Source organism: Oncorhynchus nerka, linkage group LG22 (genome assembly GCF_034236695.1).
Source record: "Oncorhynchus nerka isolate Pitt River linkage group LG22, Oner_Uvic_2.0, whole genome shotgun sequence".
NCBI lineage: Eukaryota > Metazoa > Chordata > Actinopteri > Salmoniformes > Salmonidae > Oncorhynchus > Oncorhynchus nerka.
In genome coordinates, this window is record NC_088417.1 from 15393951 (window position 1) to 15409126 (window position 15176).

General features: G+C 42.0%; 1 protein-coding gene across 1 annotated transcript in view; it reads right to left on the reverse strand.

The window, feature by feature from the left end:
* The window catches only part of LOC115104893 (heparan-sulfate 6-O-sulfotransferase 1-B-like), a 127510-nt gene extending 115231 nt beyond the window's left edge, over positions 1-12279 (reverse strand). The window contains exon 1 of the mRNA XM_029626280.2: positions 11405-12279. Within this exon, the coding sequence (XP_029482140.1) occupies positions 11405-11922 (518 nt within the window). The 5' untranslated portion in view covers positions 11923-12279. The remainder of the gene's footprint in view (positions 1-11404) is intronic.
* Positions 12280-15176: the final 2897 nt, after the last annotated feature.

Genomic DNA, 15176 nt, shown 5'->3' on the forward strand with positions numbered 1-15176 from the left:
TCAGCTAAATGCCCCATCTATCCTACAGTGTATATTCTACCAGAGTCAGAAGCCCATAGACTGACCACCAGTGTCCATCTTTGGAATAAACAGCAGCTATTATACCCATCATCTAGAAAAGCACTTCACTTCCTGAATAGCAGAACAGTGTGGGCAAAGAAAAGAGCCAGAGAGGGGAAATGGTTGTCTACATGAACTACAGGGCTCAGGGTCAGGTTCCCAGGGTAAACAAATGACTCATAAAATATCTTAAAATTGTGAGGCTAAACCAGCCTCTCGCTCACGCACCCACCCCCACCCCCAAAAGGGAAAGCCAGCCAGAGAGGGTTTGGCTTTTCATTTGTCTCCACAGATAGTTAGCAACTTAGCTGTGGCCCCCATACCCCACCACACGTAGGCCGGGCCCTGTCCCACAGCCATGCACTAAATCACTGGTGCTATTATTAGAGCTAAGGAACACCTTTCAACAGGATTACAGGGGTAGTGTGGCTAGCACCACTACCCATTGACAGGTTATAAACTCAGCAAAAAAAGAAACATCCCCTTTTCAGGACCCTGTCTTTCAAAGAGAATTCGTAAAAATCCAACTAACTTCATAGATCTTCATTTCCCATGCTTGGGAACAGGCACCTGTGGAACGGTTGTTAAGACCCTAACAGCAGACTGTAGGCAATTAATGTCACAGTTCTGAAAACTTAGGACACTATAGAGGTCTTTCAACTGACTCCGAAAAACAAAAAGAAAGATACCCAGGGCAATTAATTGCAATGTCCGTACTGTGAGACGCTTAAGACCACACTACAGGGAGACAGGGCGGACAGCTGATCGTCCTCGCAGTGGCAGACCACGTGTAACAACACCTGCACAGGATCGGTACATCCAAACAGCACAACTGCGGGACAGGTACAGGATGGCAACAACAACTGCCCGAGTTACACCAGGAACGCACAATCCCTTCATCAGTGCTCAGACTGTCCACAATAGGCTGAGAGAGGCTGGACTGAGAGCTCTTCACTGATGAGTCGCGGTTTTGTCTCACCAGGGGTGATGGTCAGATTCGTGTTGATCGTCGAAGGAATGAGCGTTACACCGAGGCCTGTACTCTGGAGCGGGATCGATTTGGAGGTGGAGGGTCCGTCATGGTCTGGGGCGGTGGGTCACAGCTTCATCGGACTGAGCTTGTTGTCATTGCAGGCAATATCAATGCTGTGTGTTACAAGGAAGACATCCTCCTCCCTCATGTGGTACCCTTCCTGCAGGCTCATGCTGACGTGACAATGCCACCAGCAAAACTGCTCGTTCTGTGAGTGATTTATGTTACTTTTGACACCCCCTTTGTTCAGGAACACATTATTCCATGTCTGTTAGTCACATGTCTGTGGAACCTGTTCAGTTTATGTCTCAGTTGTTGAATCTTGTCATGATCATAGACATATTTACACATGTTAAGTTTGCTGAAAATAAACACAGTTGACAGTGAGATGACGTTTATTTTTTTGCTGAGTTTACATCTGCTTAGGCCCGTGCTCTCCTGACCCCTTTTGGATTGTTTATTTTTATAAATAAATAATTAATAATATATATATTTTAAATAAGCCTAAGCCCATTTCTCAACGTAGCCTATATTTTAATATACCAAACGTGGTATTGACGAGTTAGTAGTTCACCACACTGTCCTTCATCTTGAATAAAAGGCTATTGAATAACTGTTCAATTAAGAGAACTGTAGAATATTTCGATTTAAAGAATGTTTAGGGTGTCTAAATTTGCATCAATTAAAACAAGATGATCAGTCAATTAGATTCCCTCCTGAGGATGGGACCCAAACTCTCACCAGCAATCAGAGTCTATTCTAGGTCCCCAACTAATATATATTTTCTGAATTGAGGTACATTCTCCAAAACCACTGACTAATAATACGATCTGGGAGGGGGGGGATATACAGTGTCCTTTAATAGATTAAATAGACCACATTAAGTTCCAAGCAAAGCTACAGCGCCAAATGCAGAACAATGGCGTCACTGTGCGGAGGGCGAGCTGCTATTGAGGCGGATCTCGATAAGTAACACTCAACACCAACGTTGACTGGCAGTCTGGGCTGCTGGACTAGAAGACGACGTGTCCTGTAGATTTTTTTGCCATTTCATTATAATTGGGCCCAATTTAGAAATGCACAGTGCAGTCAAGATAAGCAAAAATGTTTCAGCGAACTGGTCCTCTTCAGTGTGCAGGTAGTGTAGGTCAACTCCTCAAACTGAAATACTGGAGGTATTGAAGTGCAATTCCTAGGGGGGGGGGGGGTTGATGTCTGTAAATGACAAGAGACTAGACTGACACTTAAAACTGCAGGCTACAAAGTAATTGTACCAATATTCAAAAATGTATGTTTTCTGTTTTTGACAGACGGAGGACAAATTCCCTATGGGGAATCCAAATGGTCAAGGGATACAAACAGTTTAGTGCTCAAATAATATTTAATTGTATTTGGTAGAGCAGAGACAATAACTTGGTCCTAGGTCTGGAATGTTTTCCAGGAACTTATCTTTCGTGCTGCGGGGAGGTGGGGGTATTGTACAATCGTTTGAATCCATTTGGAAAGACATATCCGCAAAATACTGTAGAATTGATAGGCATATATGACCAGTGGCGACCTATCATTCAGGGCAGGTGGGTCAGAGCCCCAAATGTTTTGACCCCCACATTCTTAGCAAAAAATAAATAAATATGGGGGGGGGTTTGAATCAACACGTGTCACATATCAGTTTGCAAACAATGTAAAAAAATATATATAATTCAGTTAATAAAGTTGCATACACACGGTCTCTTTTGTTGTTTTCTTGAGTAAGACAGCTCAAAAATGCAGGCGTTTTAGCCTAGCTCAGTGCCTACTGTAGTGGTGTGGGAGCCAGCCCAAAATAGGAGCATAGCGCCGTGATTGGCTCAGTGTTCCGTCACTCATGGGGACAGTACGTCATCGGCAATTTGAAGTCCTTAGTAAGGGCAGACATCCCTTTGGGTCCTGCCATAGAGTTATATTACAAGTGCCCTTGAAGAATGCTCAAGGTCATTAGCCACAGATAACGTGATTTAACGTAATTTTATATGTACAGTAGCTTTGAATGGACTGTGTCAAAGTCTAAGCTAGCAGTCATCATGAATCAAGTCGACAAATCTACTGGCAAATCCTTTTTAATCCTTGTCATATGAAGATAAATTATTGATAAAACGTATCGGTGCTCATCAGCCATTGGACAAAGATTACACAAGTTGGAAATCGCAAATTCAACAATGAGTTGTTTGGAAGGAATCAGTGGCTAACTGCAAGCAGTGCAAAGCAACCACTAACGTTAGCCTGCTATTCAATGAAGTAATCTCGCTCTCGAGAATGCCAGACTTTGATGACAAAATGTGCCCACAAAAGAATATCTTGTATGCTGTTGCATAAATGTAATATGCAATATTACATGCAAGATATGTATACTGTAGCTAATAAAGTAATACTAAGTATGTTGAGTAGTAAGCTGTTAGTAACCCATGTGCGTCACCCTAATAATTGTCTATTTTCAGAGGCGGTATTGTAAACATTGTTCGTGGCCCATGTGCTTGTTTGCCAACTTCTGTTGTACAGCTTTGACAGCGCTACCGATAGTAGTGGTGGCGCTTGGCTTGCACGTGCAAATTCAGCACACACACACAACCTTCACGTAATAGAATTGTGCTATTTGACGTGTCAAATTAAAAGCTTATTTAACGCATTAAATTGTGTTATGACGTGTATCTTTGACACGCAAAGACCCAAACAGTGTTCAATGTGCCTCAACCTAATAACTGTCTATTTTCACCTCTTAAATGTTGCCTACTGTTCTAACTTGGTGGTGCACATGTAGCCTATAACCTGTTTAAGATAAATGTAACCATTGAAAATTGTAAGAGCTTTCATTGCCTGTTTATATGCCCCCTTTATTTATCCTATGGTTCTGACTTGTACAAGGAGTACACTATAAGAATGGCCCACGTTCTGAATTCTGTCGCTGTACATTTCAAAAGTGCTGAACAAATATTTGACTACGTCTATCGTCGCTCATTAATGTCTTAAATCAAAATTACAGATGGCCTCTTATCCGCTTGTCGACAGCTCAATTGTCAGTGGAAACCACATTTGTTTAAGCAAGTCAGCCATATCAGCTATTTTTTATTTTTTTTAAGGCAGTAAATGAGGCTGAATGAACTGTTTCGCTGCCAGGCAAGGCTCCGCTGATAGCCAGGTGTAGCAGTGGTAAGCTGTTGGGACTCTGAGGTTGGGACAGCTTTATGAAGGCTCTAACAGTTTGTGGGCCCCGCTTGCCACCGTTATCATGCAAATAATGTATTGTTTAGTGTTGTGGCTTTGCTGGCATGCATCCCACATTATTTTGTTTGTTTGCCCCACCAAGATTTACATGCTAAAATCGCTACTGCTCCTGACAGTCCCTCACAAATAGACACAGCTGTTCCAGACAAAACACATTACAGAATGTGAGAGTAACTGTCTGCCCAAGGTCACATGCCCACAAAATGACGCAAGCAGAAGTGTTGTTGACATGACACACCTTGAAAAAAAGATCTGCCTTCATTCTTCAGTGACTCTACAATCATGCAAGCTGATTAGAACTGGGCCTATTTCTGCTTGAGGCAGCAAGGATGTTAGGAAAGCATAATATGGAAGAGGCAGACATGGGTGTTACGAACATACTCATGTGACACACACAGGGTGATGGTCTGTGCATCGGTTAGTTTGAGGCACTTGTTGGCTCGTAACACCTCATTCACTGCAGCTATTATCGCCACGATAGTGATGAAGCTTGACTTCGGACAAAAACAAGACACCATTACTTTTGAGGGAAGTACTTTTGATATTTCATTGGAGTACGCTGAAAAATCCCCAGAGGTTTTGCTGTGAGAACACTCAAACTTGCTTTCTTTTCTTGCATTTCCAACCTTCAAATCCTTGAAGTTCCAATGCAACGGTGTTCCCCTCAATATCAAATCATTTCTAGGCAACAATGAAGTACCTTATTGAAATAGTTTTCCATTAAAATGACCAAAGCCATTCAAATGGACAAGCAAGAATTTTGCTAGGACTGTCTGGGAGTGGTCTGAGTGCGGGATCTAATTGGAGGAGTCTAACGGGAGGGATATGTAACCTGAAAACTAGCTGTTACTGGTCTATAAAGCCTAGTGATGTCACCAGGCAAAACAAAACTCCACCCTGCCTATTAGAAAGTCCTCTGTAGATTGTATTTTCAACCAGACACTATCAGGAAATAACAGACACCGGTGCAGACACCTACCTAATATTGAATTGCAACTCCGGGAGCCACTTTCAAAACTGCAAAAAGGGTCATCAGGGTTATTAGTGCTCAAAAGGACAGACAGGTTTGGAATGCCCAGTACGACATGATGAGAACTCATCTTGACTTTTAAATATACATCATTTAAATGACTGATGGCTGTCGCTCTCATCAGATATTGATTACATAAATAAATCCAGAGGTGCTCCATTGGAATGTATTTGCAAACACAACTATCTTCCCCTGGCATTCTCATGCTTACTTCACATTACCACACGTGATTAAGTCAGACTGCAATTTATTGTGAATGTAGCACGTTCATTATCACATAGACATCATGTGTAGGCTACAATCAAAAATATGAGCAGCTGGAAAGGCCGTAATCAGATTTTTCAAATGTGGTGCATTCAATCCATGTTGTTGAAAACAGAGAATGGAAGACTACTTGTTGACATGGATCTATCAGTCAGAGCTGGAGGTTGTGATGCACTGCAAAAACTAAGGAGGCTTGCTGGCAGCAGAGCCAGATTACACCTGCGCTTCAGGACATAATTGATGCGCTTAGCCAGCGATGTACAGCATTAGGCCAGTTGATCTCATTTTTTCTAACCCCTTCTCTCACAGTGATTGGACATAACCATCCACCAAATGCCCATTTCCATCAGTATAGCATGTGGTGGACCATCCGTGATGGTAGGCCATTGGGACCTTTCCGTGTCTTTTGGTCCACTCACAATCCAGGGCTGTTTTCAGGATGGTTGGAAAAAAGAGGGATATAGTCGTTATCAAAATGATTCCCTGATACAGGCACATCGGAGAATAGAAGGACAACAGCCAGTGATATACCGAGCTCAAATAAGGGAACGAGGCAAATCACTGACAATTTGTGGTCAACGGTGCAGATGAAAACACCCTCAGGAAATAGAGCTCCAAAATGTGTGTAAACACACAACTCATTTCTAACCATATTAATGTCTGAATGTTAAAAATAAAATTTAAAAAACAGTAAACCATATATTCAACCCCAGATGCTGGCCATGTTTGCCATGACAAAATACAACTTTGTCAAATAACAACAGCATTATTATTTACCAGCCATGCAAATTTAACAAAATGTCAGGAGACCTTGAAATCAGAACTACTAACACTGGCCATGGAAACACTGACGGTGCCCATTTGATTGACAGAAGGATTTTTCCAGATATGCAACATTCATAAGGCATGCATTTTGAAAGATGACCCTATTGTGCATGCATAGGCAGGGTAGCCTAGTGGTTAGAGTGTTGGACGAGTAACCGGAAGGTTGCAAGTTCAAACCCCCGAGCTGACAAGGTACAAATCTGTCGTTCTGCCCCTGAACAGGCAGTTAACCCACTGTTCCTAGGCAGTCATTGAAAATAAGAATTTGTTCTTAACTGACTTGCCTAGTTAAAAGGTCAAATAAAAAATGTATAGAACCATGAATTGTACTCACAAAATGTATGCATGCATGCGTCACTAAGTCACATGGGATAAAAGTGCTGGCTAAATTGCATACATATACACACAAAAGTATGTGGATACCTGCTTGTTGAACAGCTCATTCCAAAATCATGGGCATTAATATGGAGTTGGTCCCCCCTCTGCTGCCATAACAGCCTCCACTAGATGGTGGAACATTGCTGCGGGGACTTGCTTTCATTCAGCCACAAGAGCATTTGTGAGATGTGGGCACAGATGTATGGCAATTATGCCTGAATTCATGCCAAAGTTGCTCGATGGAGTTGAGGTCGGGGCTCTGTGCAGGCCAGTCGTTTTTTTCCACAGCGATCTTGACAAAGCATTTCTGTTTGGACCTCGACTTGTGCACGGGGGCATTATCATGCTGAAACAGGAAAGGGTCTTCTCCAAACTTGCAAGCACAGAATCTTCTAAAAATGTCATTCTATGCTGTAGCATAGAGATCATTATACCTCCTCCACCAAACTTTATAGCTGACACTACGCATTGGGGCAGGTAGCGTTCTCTTCGCATCCGCCAAACCCAGATTCGTCCATCGGACTGCCAGATGGCGAAGCGTGATTCATCACTCCAGAGAACGCGTTTCCACTGCGCCAGAGTCCAATGGCGGCCAGCTTTACGCCACTCCAGCCGACATAGCACATGTTGATCTTAGGCTTGTGTGCGGCTGCTCTGCCATGGAAACCCAGTTCATGAAGCTCCCAGCAAACAGTTTATTTGGCTCTCAGGCAGTTTGGAACTCAGTAGTGATTCTTTATTTTTAATATTATACTTTTTTTTTTAAGCTTGTGTGACCTACCACTTCGCGGCTGAGCCGTTGCTGCTCCTAGACGTTTCCACTTCACAATAACAGCAATTACAGTTGACCGGGGAAGCTCTAGCAGTTCAAGGCTTTTTCTTTATTTTCCTATATTATAGAATAATAGTTAATACATCAAAACTATGAAATAACACATATGGAATCATGTTGTAACCAAAGAAGTGATAAACAAATCAAAATCTACTTTACAGTTGAGATTCTTCAAAGTAGTCACCATTTGCCTTGACATCTTCGCACACCTTTGGCACTCTCAACCAGCTTCACCTGGCATGCTTTTCCAACAGTCTTGAAGGAGTTCCCAGATATGCTGAGCACTTGTTGGTTGCCTTTCCTTCCCAAACCATCTCAAAATGGGTTGAGGTCAGGTGATTGTGGAGGCCAGGTCAACTGATGCAGCACTCCACCACTCTCCTCCTTGGTAAAATAGCCCTTAAACAGCCTGGAGGTGTGTTTTGGGTCATTGTCCTGTTGAAAGAAGAAACGATAGTGGGACTAAGCGCAAACCAGATAGCATTCTGCAGCGATACGCCATCCTATAGTAGCCATGCTGGTTAAGTGTGCCTCGAATTCTAAATAAATCAGTGTCACCAGCAAAGCACCCCCACAACGTCACACCTGCTCCATGCTTTATGGTGGGAACCACACATGCGGAGATCATCGGTCTTACAAAGACACACCGGTCTAATGTCCATTGCCCGTGTTTCTTGGCCTAAGCAAGTCTCTTCTTCTTATTGGTGTCCTTTAGTAGTGGTTTCTTTGCAGCAATTCAACCATAAAATGCCTGATTCACACAGTCTCCTCTGAACAGTTGATGTTGAGATGAGTCTATAACTCTGAGGCATTTATTTGGACTCTAATGAATGTATCCTCTGCACCAGAAGCAACTCTGGGTCTTCTTGTGGCACTCCTCCTGATAACCAGTTTCATCATAGCGCTGATGATGCTAGTGATGGTTTCTGCGACTGCACTTGAAGAAACGTTCAAAGTTCTTGAAATGTTCAGTATGGACCTTCATGTCTTAATGTAATTGGCTGTCATTTCTCTTTGCTTATTAGAGTTGTTCTTGCTATAATATGGACTTGGTATTTTACCAAATAGGGCCATCTTCTGTATACCGCCCTTACCTTGTAACAACACAACTGATAAGCGCATTAAGAAATTCCACAAATGATCTTTTAACACGGTGTAACGGATGTGAAATAGCTAGCTTAGTTAGCGGTGGTGCGCGCTAAATAGCGTTTCAATCGGTGACGTCACTCGCTCTGAGACCTTGAAGTAGTGGTTCCCCTTGCTCTGCAAGGGCCACGGCTTTTGTGGAGCGATGAGTAACGATGCTTCGTGGGTGACTGTTGTTGATGTGTGCAGAGGGTCCCTGGTTCGCGCCCGGGTATGGGCGAGGGGACGGTTTAAAGTTACTGTTACAAAGGCACACCTGTTAATTGAAATGCATCCCAGGTGACTACCTCATTTAGCTGGTTGAGAGAATTCCAAGAGTGTGCAAAGCTGTCAAGGCAAAGGGTGGCTATTTGAAGAATCTCAAATATATTATGATTTGTTTAACACTTTTGTTTCTACAGGATTCCATATGTGTTCATTCATAGTTGTCTTCACTATTATTCTACAACATAGAAAATTGTAAAAATAAAGAAAAACCCTTGAATGAGTAGGCGTGTACACATTTTTGACTGGTACTGTACATACACATACAGTAGCCAATGTATTAGGTACATCATCCCATTCACAAAAATGGCTTGCTATATAAAGCAGGCAGACATGCAGCAAGTTACTGTTGGATTGAACGTCAGGATGGGCAAAACAAGTGACCTAATCAACTTTGAGCGTGGTATCAGTCAGTGCCAGGCGCGCCGGTTTCAGTATCTCAGAAACGGCCGGCCTCCTGGGCTTTTCACACGCGACAGCATCTAGGGTTTACAGAGACTGGTGCAACAAACAAAAATAAACACCCAGTCAGCAGCAGTCCTGTAGGCAAAAACAGCTTTTTGATGAGAGAGGTCGAAGGAGAATAGCAAGAATGATGCAAGCTAACAGGCGGGCCACAAACAGACAAATAATAGCATTTCGGAACGCACAACTTGTCGGTCCTTGTCACGGATGAGCTGTTGCAGCAGACGACCACACCGGGTTACACTCCTATCAGCTAAAAACAAGAAGCTGCTGCTCAAGTGGGCAGGCGAATACCAACACTGCACAATTGAGGAGTGGAAAAATATTACCTGGTCTGACAAAATCCTGGATCCTGTTGCATCATGCTGATGTCAGAGTCAGGAATTGGCATAAGCATCGAGTCCATGGCCCCACCCTGTCTGGTGTCAACTGTGTAATGGTGTGGGGAATGTTTCCCTGGCACACGTTAGGTTCCTTGATACTAACTAAGCGACATTTGAATGCCACAGCATATGGACATAGAATCCATGCCCCAAAGAATTCAAGCTATTCTGAAGGCAAAGAGGTGACTGGCCAGGGTACTAGATGTGTGTACCTAATAAACTGGCCACTGAGTGAGTAAATTGCCCTCTTGAAATTGTGGCCAAACCTTCATAATTTTGTACGATTTGATGGTATTGATGATTTGTTTGTAAAATGTTCAGCCCCAATGTGGAACTCGGTTCATCAGGCCAATAAAACCCAGCACTGGGACTGACTATTAAAACTGATAAGGGTATGAGTACAACAAAGATGGCCCTGGACCAGTGGTGAGTGGCACACCGCATCTAGGCCTATATACCTTAACCTAGTAGCATAGTGATAGGTGAAACTACTCAATGGTGTGATCCCCAGCTAGGGAGCACACGAGATTGTTGAAACGTCCCCCGGTTTATATAATGTGGGATTGTGACAGATGGAGTGACGCAATGTCTTATTCTGATTTGAAGTGGAGAAGACTGCAATCAGTATGATGTCACACTGACAGGACTTAATGCAGTGCTGATGCTGTTTGATAGAACTTGTCAAGTGTTAAGCTCCTGGTTTATTATGGTGCCATCCCATGGAGCCCTGGACTCAGCTAGGGAAACCCCCTACTGCCCAAATTAATAGGAAGATTTCCACAGAGGATCTGTCATCTCGGTTGTCAAAATAGCATTGGATGTTGCTAGAGCAAATAACAAAGCCCTGCGAAGTTTCCAATGCAGGCCTGTACAACACCTCTCAACACTGAGGTGGAATCTGGTATTTATGAAGCATGAGGAGGACCCCGACCAGACGTCATCATGTGTGTGAATTCATGGTATTGTGCAGCACTCTATGCAAAACAATGGTTTGAGATCAAGTGAATTGATGACGTAGATAATCATTTTATTGTATAGTGGGCTAAATAACGTGGATGCCTGGTCAAGTAGCATGTCATGTCAAAATAGGTGGTGGTCAAAGTGTACTTGCTATTCCTGAGGACCCCGATGTGAACATGTCCCCAGGTGTGATATTGCAAATACAGAACATGAATCCATATCATCAGTGTTTACAAGAGCTGTTGTTAACGTAGTATTTTTTTCACTTTTAGGGGCAGATAATGTTTACCCCGCACGCTGGGTTGAGAGGGGGACCCGGGGGCAACAGCATAGACTACGGATGTGTGGCTCTTTATTCTAATATGCGCCTCATGGACGAATAACGTTACCATTAAATAGGGTTATTTTCCTAATGCGACATAGCCTACTATGTTTCAATGCCCGTAAGAGAAGCAAAACTGAGGAGAGTTAAGACAAATATAAATGTCAAAACATTCCGCACATACCTTAGTTTTTTAGATTTATTTTCTCTCTTGTTGAGCACTCCAGGAACGCAGTTTGTGAGTTCGGTCCAATCCGCATGTAACCCGCAACTCCAGCCAGTGGAGAACCTCGAAAACAGCCAGGTCTCCTTTCTGTTGGGACGGTAGCATGTACACTTTTTCTGCCCTGGTCTGCAATCACACGGGACTTCTAGTCTAACATTTTGCACCAGATGCCTGCCAAAAGTGGTTCCGCCAGTTTTCTGTATGTGAAGAAACACGATCACATCTTCACCCTTGATCTCGAAATCAACGGTGCGTTCCAAGTCCCTGACAGGGAAGTAGTACTTTTTCACATAATGGGGATCCGGAGTGGGGAAAATATCCATGTTGTCCTCGGCGAGGTACCCCTGCGGAGACCCGAAGTTCATCACCCCAGGAGCCACGTACTGATATAGAATCAGCATGAAGAAGACGGATCCGACGACGATCAACAAAAATGTGCTGGTCCTCTCAACCATGTTCCCTCCAGTGCCGTTCATTTGTTACCATCTCCCAGATAACCGAAATGGGGGTACTTGGTACCTGAGCGTTGCGCTTTTCGTATGTCCCTCCATAGACAGTGGGTTTGAGCTCGTCAGAGGACCGCGAAGCAATGAGAGGTCGGGCATGGATACATTGTATTGCTCCCGCTTTCACCTAGCAAAACTCAAAAACTGCAGTTGGCAAAAATCCAAAACTGCAGATTACAATCGACTTTGAACCCTACACCAATAGTCACAGCACTCTCGGCTCGCATTTAACAAAGTAAGCAGCGTTCGAGGTGTCTTCCCTCTCTGCACCGTGTTTCTGTTCCTCTTGGACCAGCATGCACAGCGACACCCACTTCTCAACACACATTTGCACATATTCACGTAGGCTACATTTAACACACACGCGAGAAAATAAAATCTACGGATAGGCCTACACATTTAGTTATTGGTTTGAATTACAACGCCCACCGTGGAATTATTTGTCTACAAAACATTTATGAGATGAATAATTCTGAGATGTATTAACAACATATTTTAGGCCTTATGGTATCCACAATGTGTTTTATAATGCGAGACTCATTTATCCCTAGGATACAATCAAAATATGTAAATATAATTGAAAAAACAAGCATTTGTAGGTCTAATATCAGTGAAACAATTTATAGTGAACAACAGCAGTGGTGTAAAGTATTAAAGTAAAAATACTTTAAAGTACTATTTACAGTAAGTCGTTTTGGGGTTTATCTGTACTTTACTATTTACATTTATGACAACTTTTACTTTAACTTCGCTACATTCCTAAAGAAAATAATGTACTGTACTTTATACTCCATACAATTTCTTTGACACCCAAAAGTACCTGTTACATGTTGAATGCTTAGCATGATAGAAACATTTTAGAATTCACACACTTATCAAGAGAACATCCCTGGTCATCTCTACTGCCTCTAATCTGGCAAAATCACTAAACACACATTCTTCATTTGTAAAAGATATCTGAGTGTTGGAGAGTGCTCCTGGCAATCCATAAATAAAATAAAAACAAGAACATTTTGCCATCTAGTTTGCTTAGAATAAGGATGTTTTATTTATTATTTATTATTTATACTTTTACTTTTGATACTTAAGTATATTTGAGCAATTACATGTACTTTTGATACTTAAGTATATTTTAGCAATTATATGTACTTTTGATACATAAGTATATTCAAAACCAAATACTTTTAGACTTTTACTCAACTAGTATTTTATTGGGTGACTTTCATTTTTACTTAAGTCATTTTCTATTAAGGTGTCTACTTTGGTACTTTTCCCACCACTGGAAAGTATTTAGTGGGGGCATTTATGGCCAAATGTCATGGCTTTGCATGAATGGATATATCTTGTATACTTTTATCCCCAAAATTGCCCCTTCAGTTTCAACAGGCATGGTGCCTCTGGTGGAAAATGTTGAACAACGTCGAATTCTTACTACAATGCAGTCATTTCCCCCTGAAATTATAGTATCACATATTATCAAATGTCATGTTAGCAATAATCAAAATATTTTTTATATAATGACTTCAGATAATGATTGAACCAAAATGAGAATAATGATTATCATTACAGTAGGAGCATCTTAACCAGAAGATCAAACTTTGGAAATGTCTGGTATGTAAGGCTGTGTTTACAAAGGCAGACCAATTCTGATATTATTTTTACTAATTGGTATTTTGGCCAATCACATCAGATCTTTTCACATCTGATATTTTTCAGAGCTGATCTGATTGGTCAAAATACCAATTACTGACAAAAATATCAGAATTGGGCTGTCTGTCTAAATGCAGCCAAGGTTTTTTACTGGAGTGGATTCGGCTTTGTTTACACAGTCAGCCCAATTCTTCACTAATTGCATCTTTTGACCAATCAGATCAGCTCTTTTGCCAATAAATGGGAAAAGAGCAGAATTAGGTTGCCTGTGTAAACACAGCCTTAGTAGGGGGCAACTGCTTTTACCTCGAAGACATTTAAAACAGCATATTGCTCACACAATATTTTACATAGCCCTGGCCGTCAGAATGATGCAGTTCTTATGAAACAAGAATGTAACACATCTATACATAGTGTGTAGATTGTCCAGAATAGGCCTATAGCATTCGTACGTATATATAATTAAAATGCAAAGTGCTACATATTATTGTTGTGATATAGATTACATTTGTTCTAGAGGTGAACGCCTGGTTGACGCTACATTTGTTCAAATGTAGGTACTCTAGTTGTGATTATGGTATGGGTATGTAGCCTATAGAAAAGTTAATAATGGTCATACGCACATCCTTAAAAACGTAGGTGCTGGGCTAATAAAGAATACTAGTAAAGAACAGGAAGGCCCTAACACTGTTTTACTCTCCTCCCAAATTCACTGCTTGTCAACGTTTCGATCCGAACCAGATCTTTGTCAGTTAAATAACGGGAATGTAGCCTATCATAGAAAATAAATAAATATATATACTTTTGGCCCAGATATATGGCATAATGATACCTGTTATCTTACCCAGCTGGTTTGTGTGTACACTACTTGAAATGGCTATGCATCAGACACTTAATCAAACCATGATCATTTTCTTCTATGTAGGCAGTTTTTTGTTTTATCATATTCTAAACGCAGTCCTTTCTGCAGACCATGAACCATAGAGACGAGGCAGGTGGCAGACCGCATGTAGCATGATCACATCAGTGCCATGACAATATGCAACACACTCATCCATCAGGGAAATCAGCTGAAATCTCCAACATAATCTCTGTGATGGAGTGCTGCTGCTCCATTAGGAACATGCACTCTCTCTCCTGTACCGACGCTGTAAGAGCACTTGTGTGGAGGCATCGATTCATGCTTTCACCCCATTTGTTTAACTGTCACCAGTGGGAAGCTTGACCCTGATCCCTTTTAACACACACAGTGATGGTTATTTGGCGGCTTGAAACGCACTAAGAGGTGGCATCATAGCTCTTCTCATGTTGAAGAATGCAAATAAATGATGTTTATACAATGATGCCTTCATATGTCGTGCCTGAACCCAGCGCCTATTTGTTCCCAGAACGTCGGCCCACACATTCACACTTACTGTATCATTTATTATCAGATTGTGTTTCTCCGCATGTGTAATTGAACTATGCAAATCTATTGGTGCATATCTGGATTACATTATGTGTAAGAGGAAGCCATGTACCTCACTGTGCTGCAGTATTACAACTCTTCCAGAGCCATACATGCACATGTATCT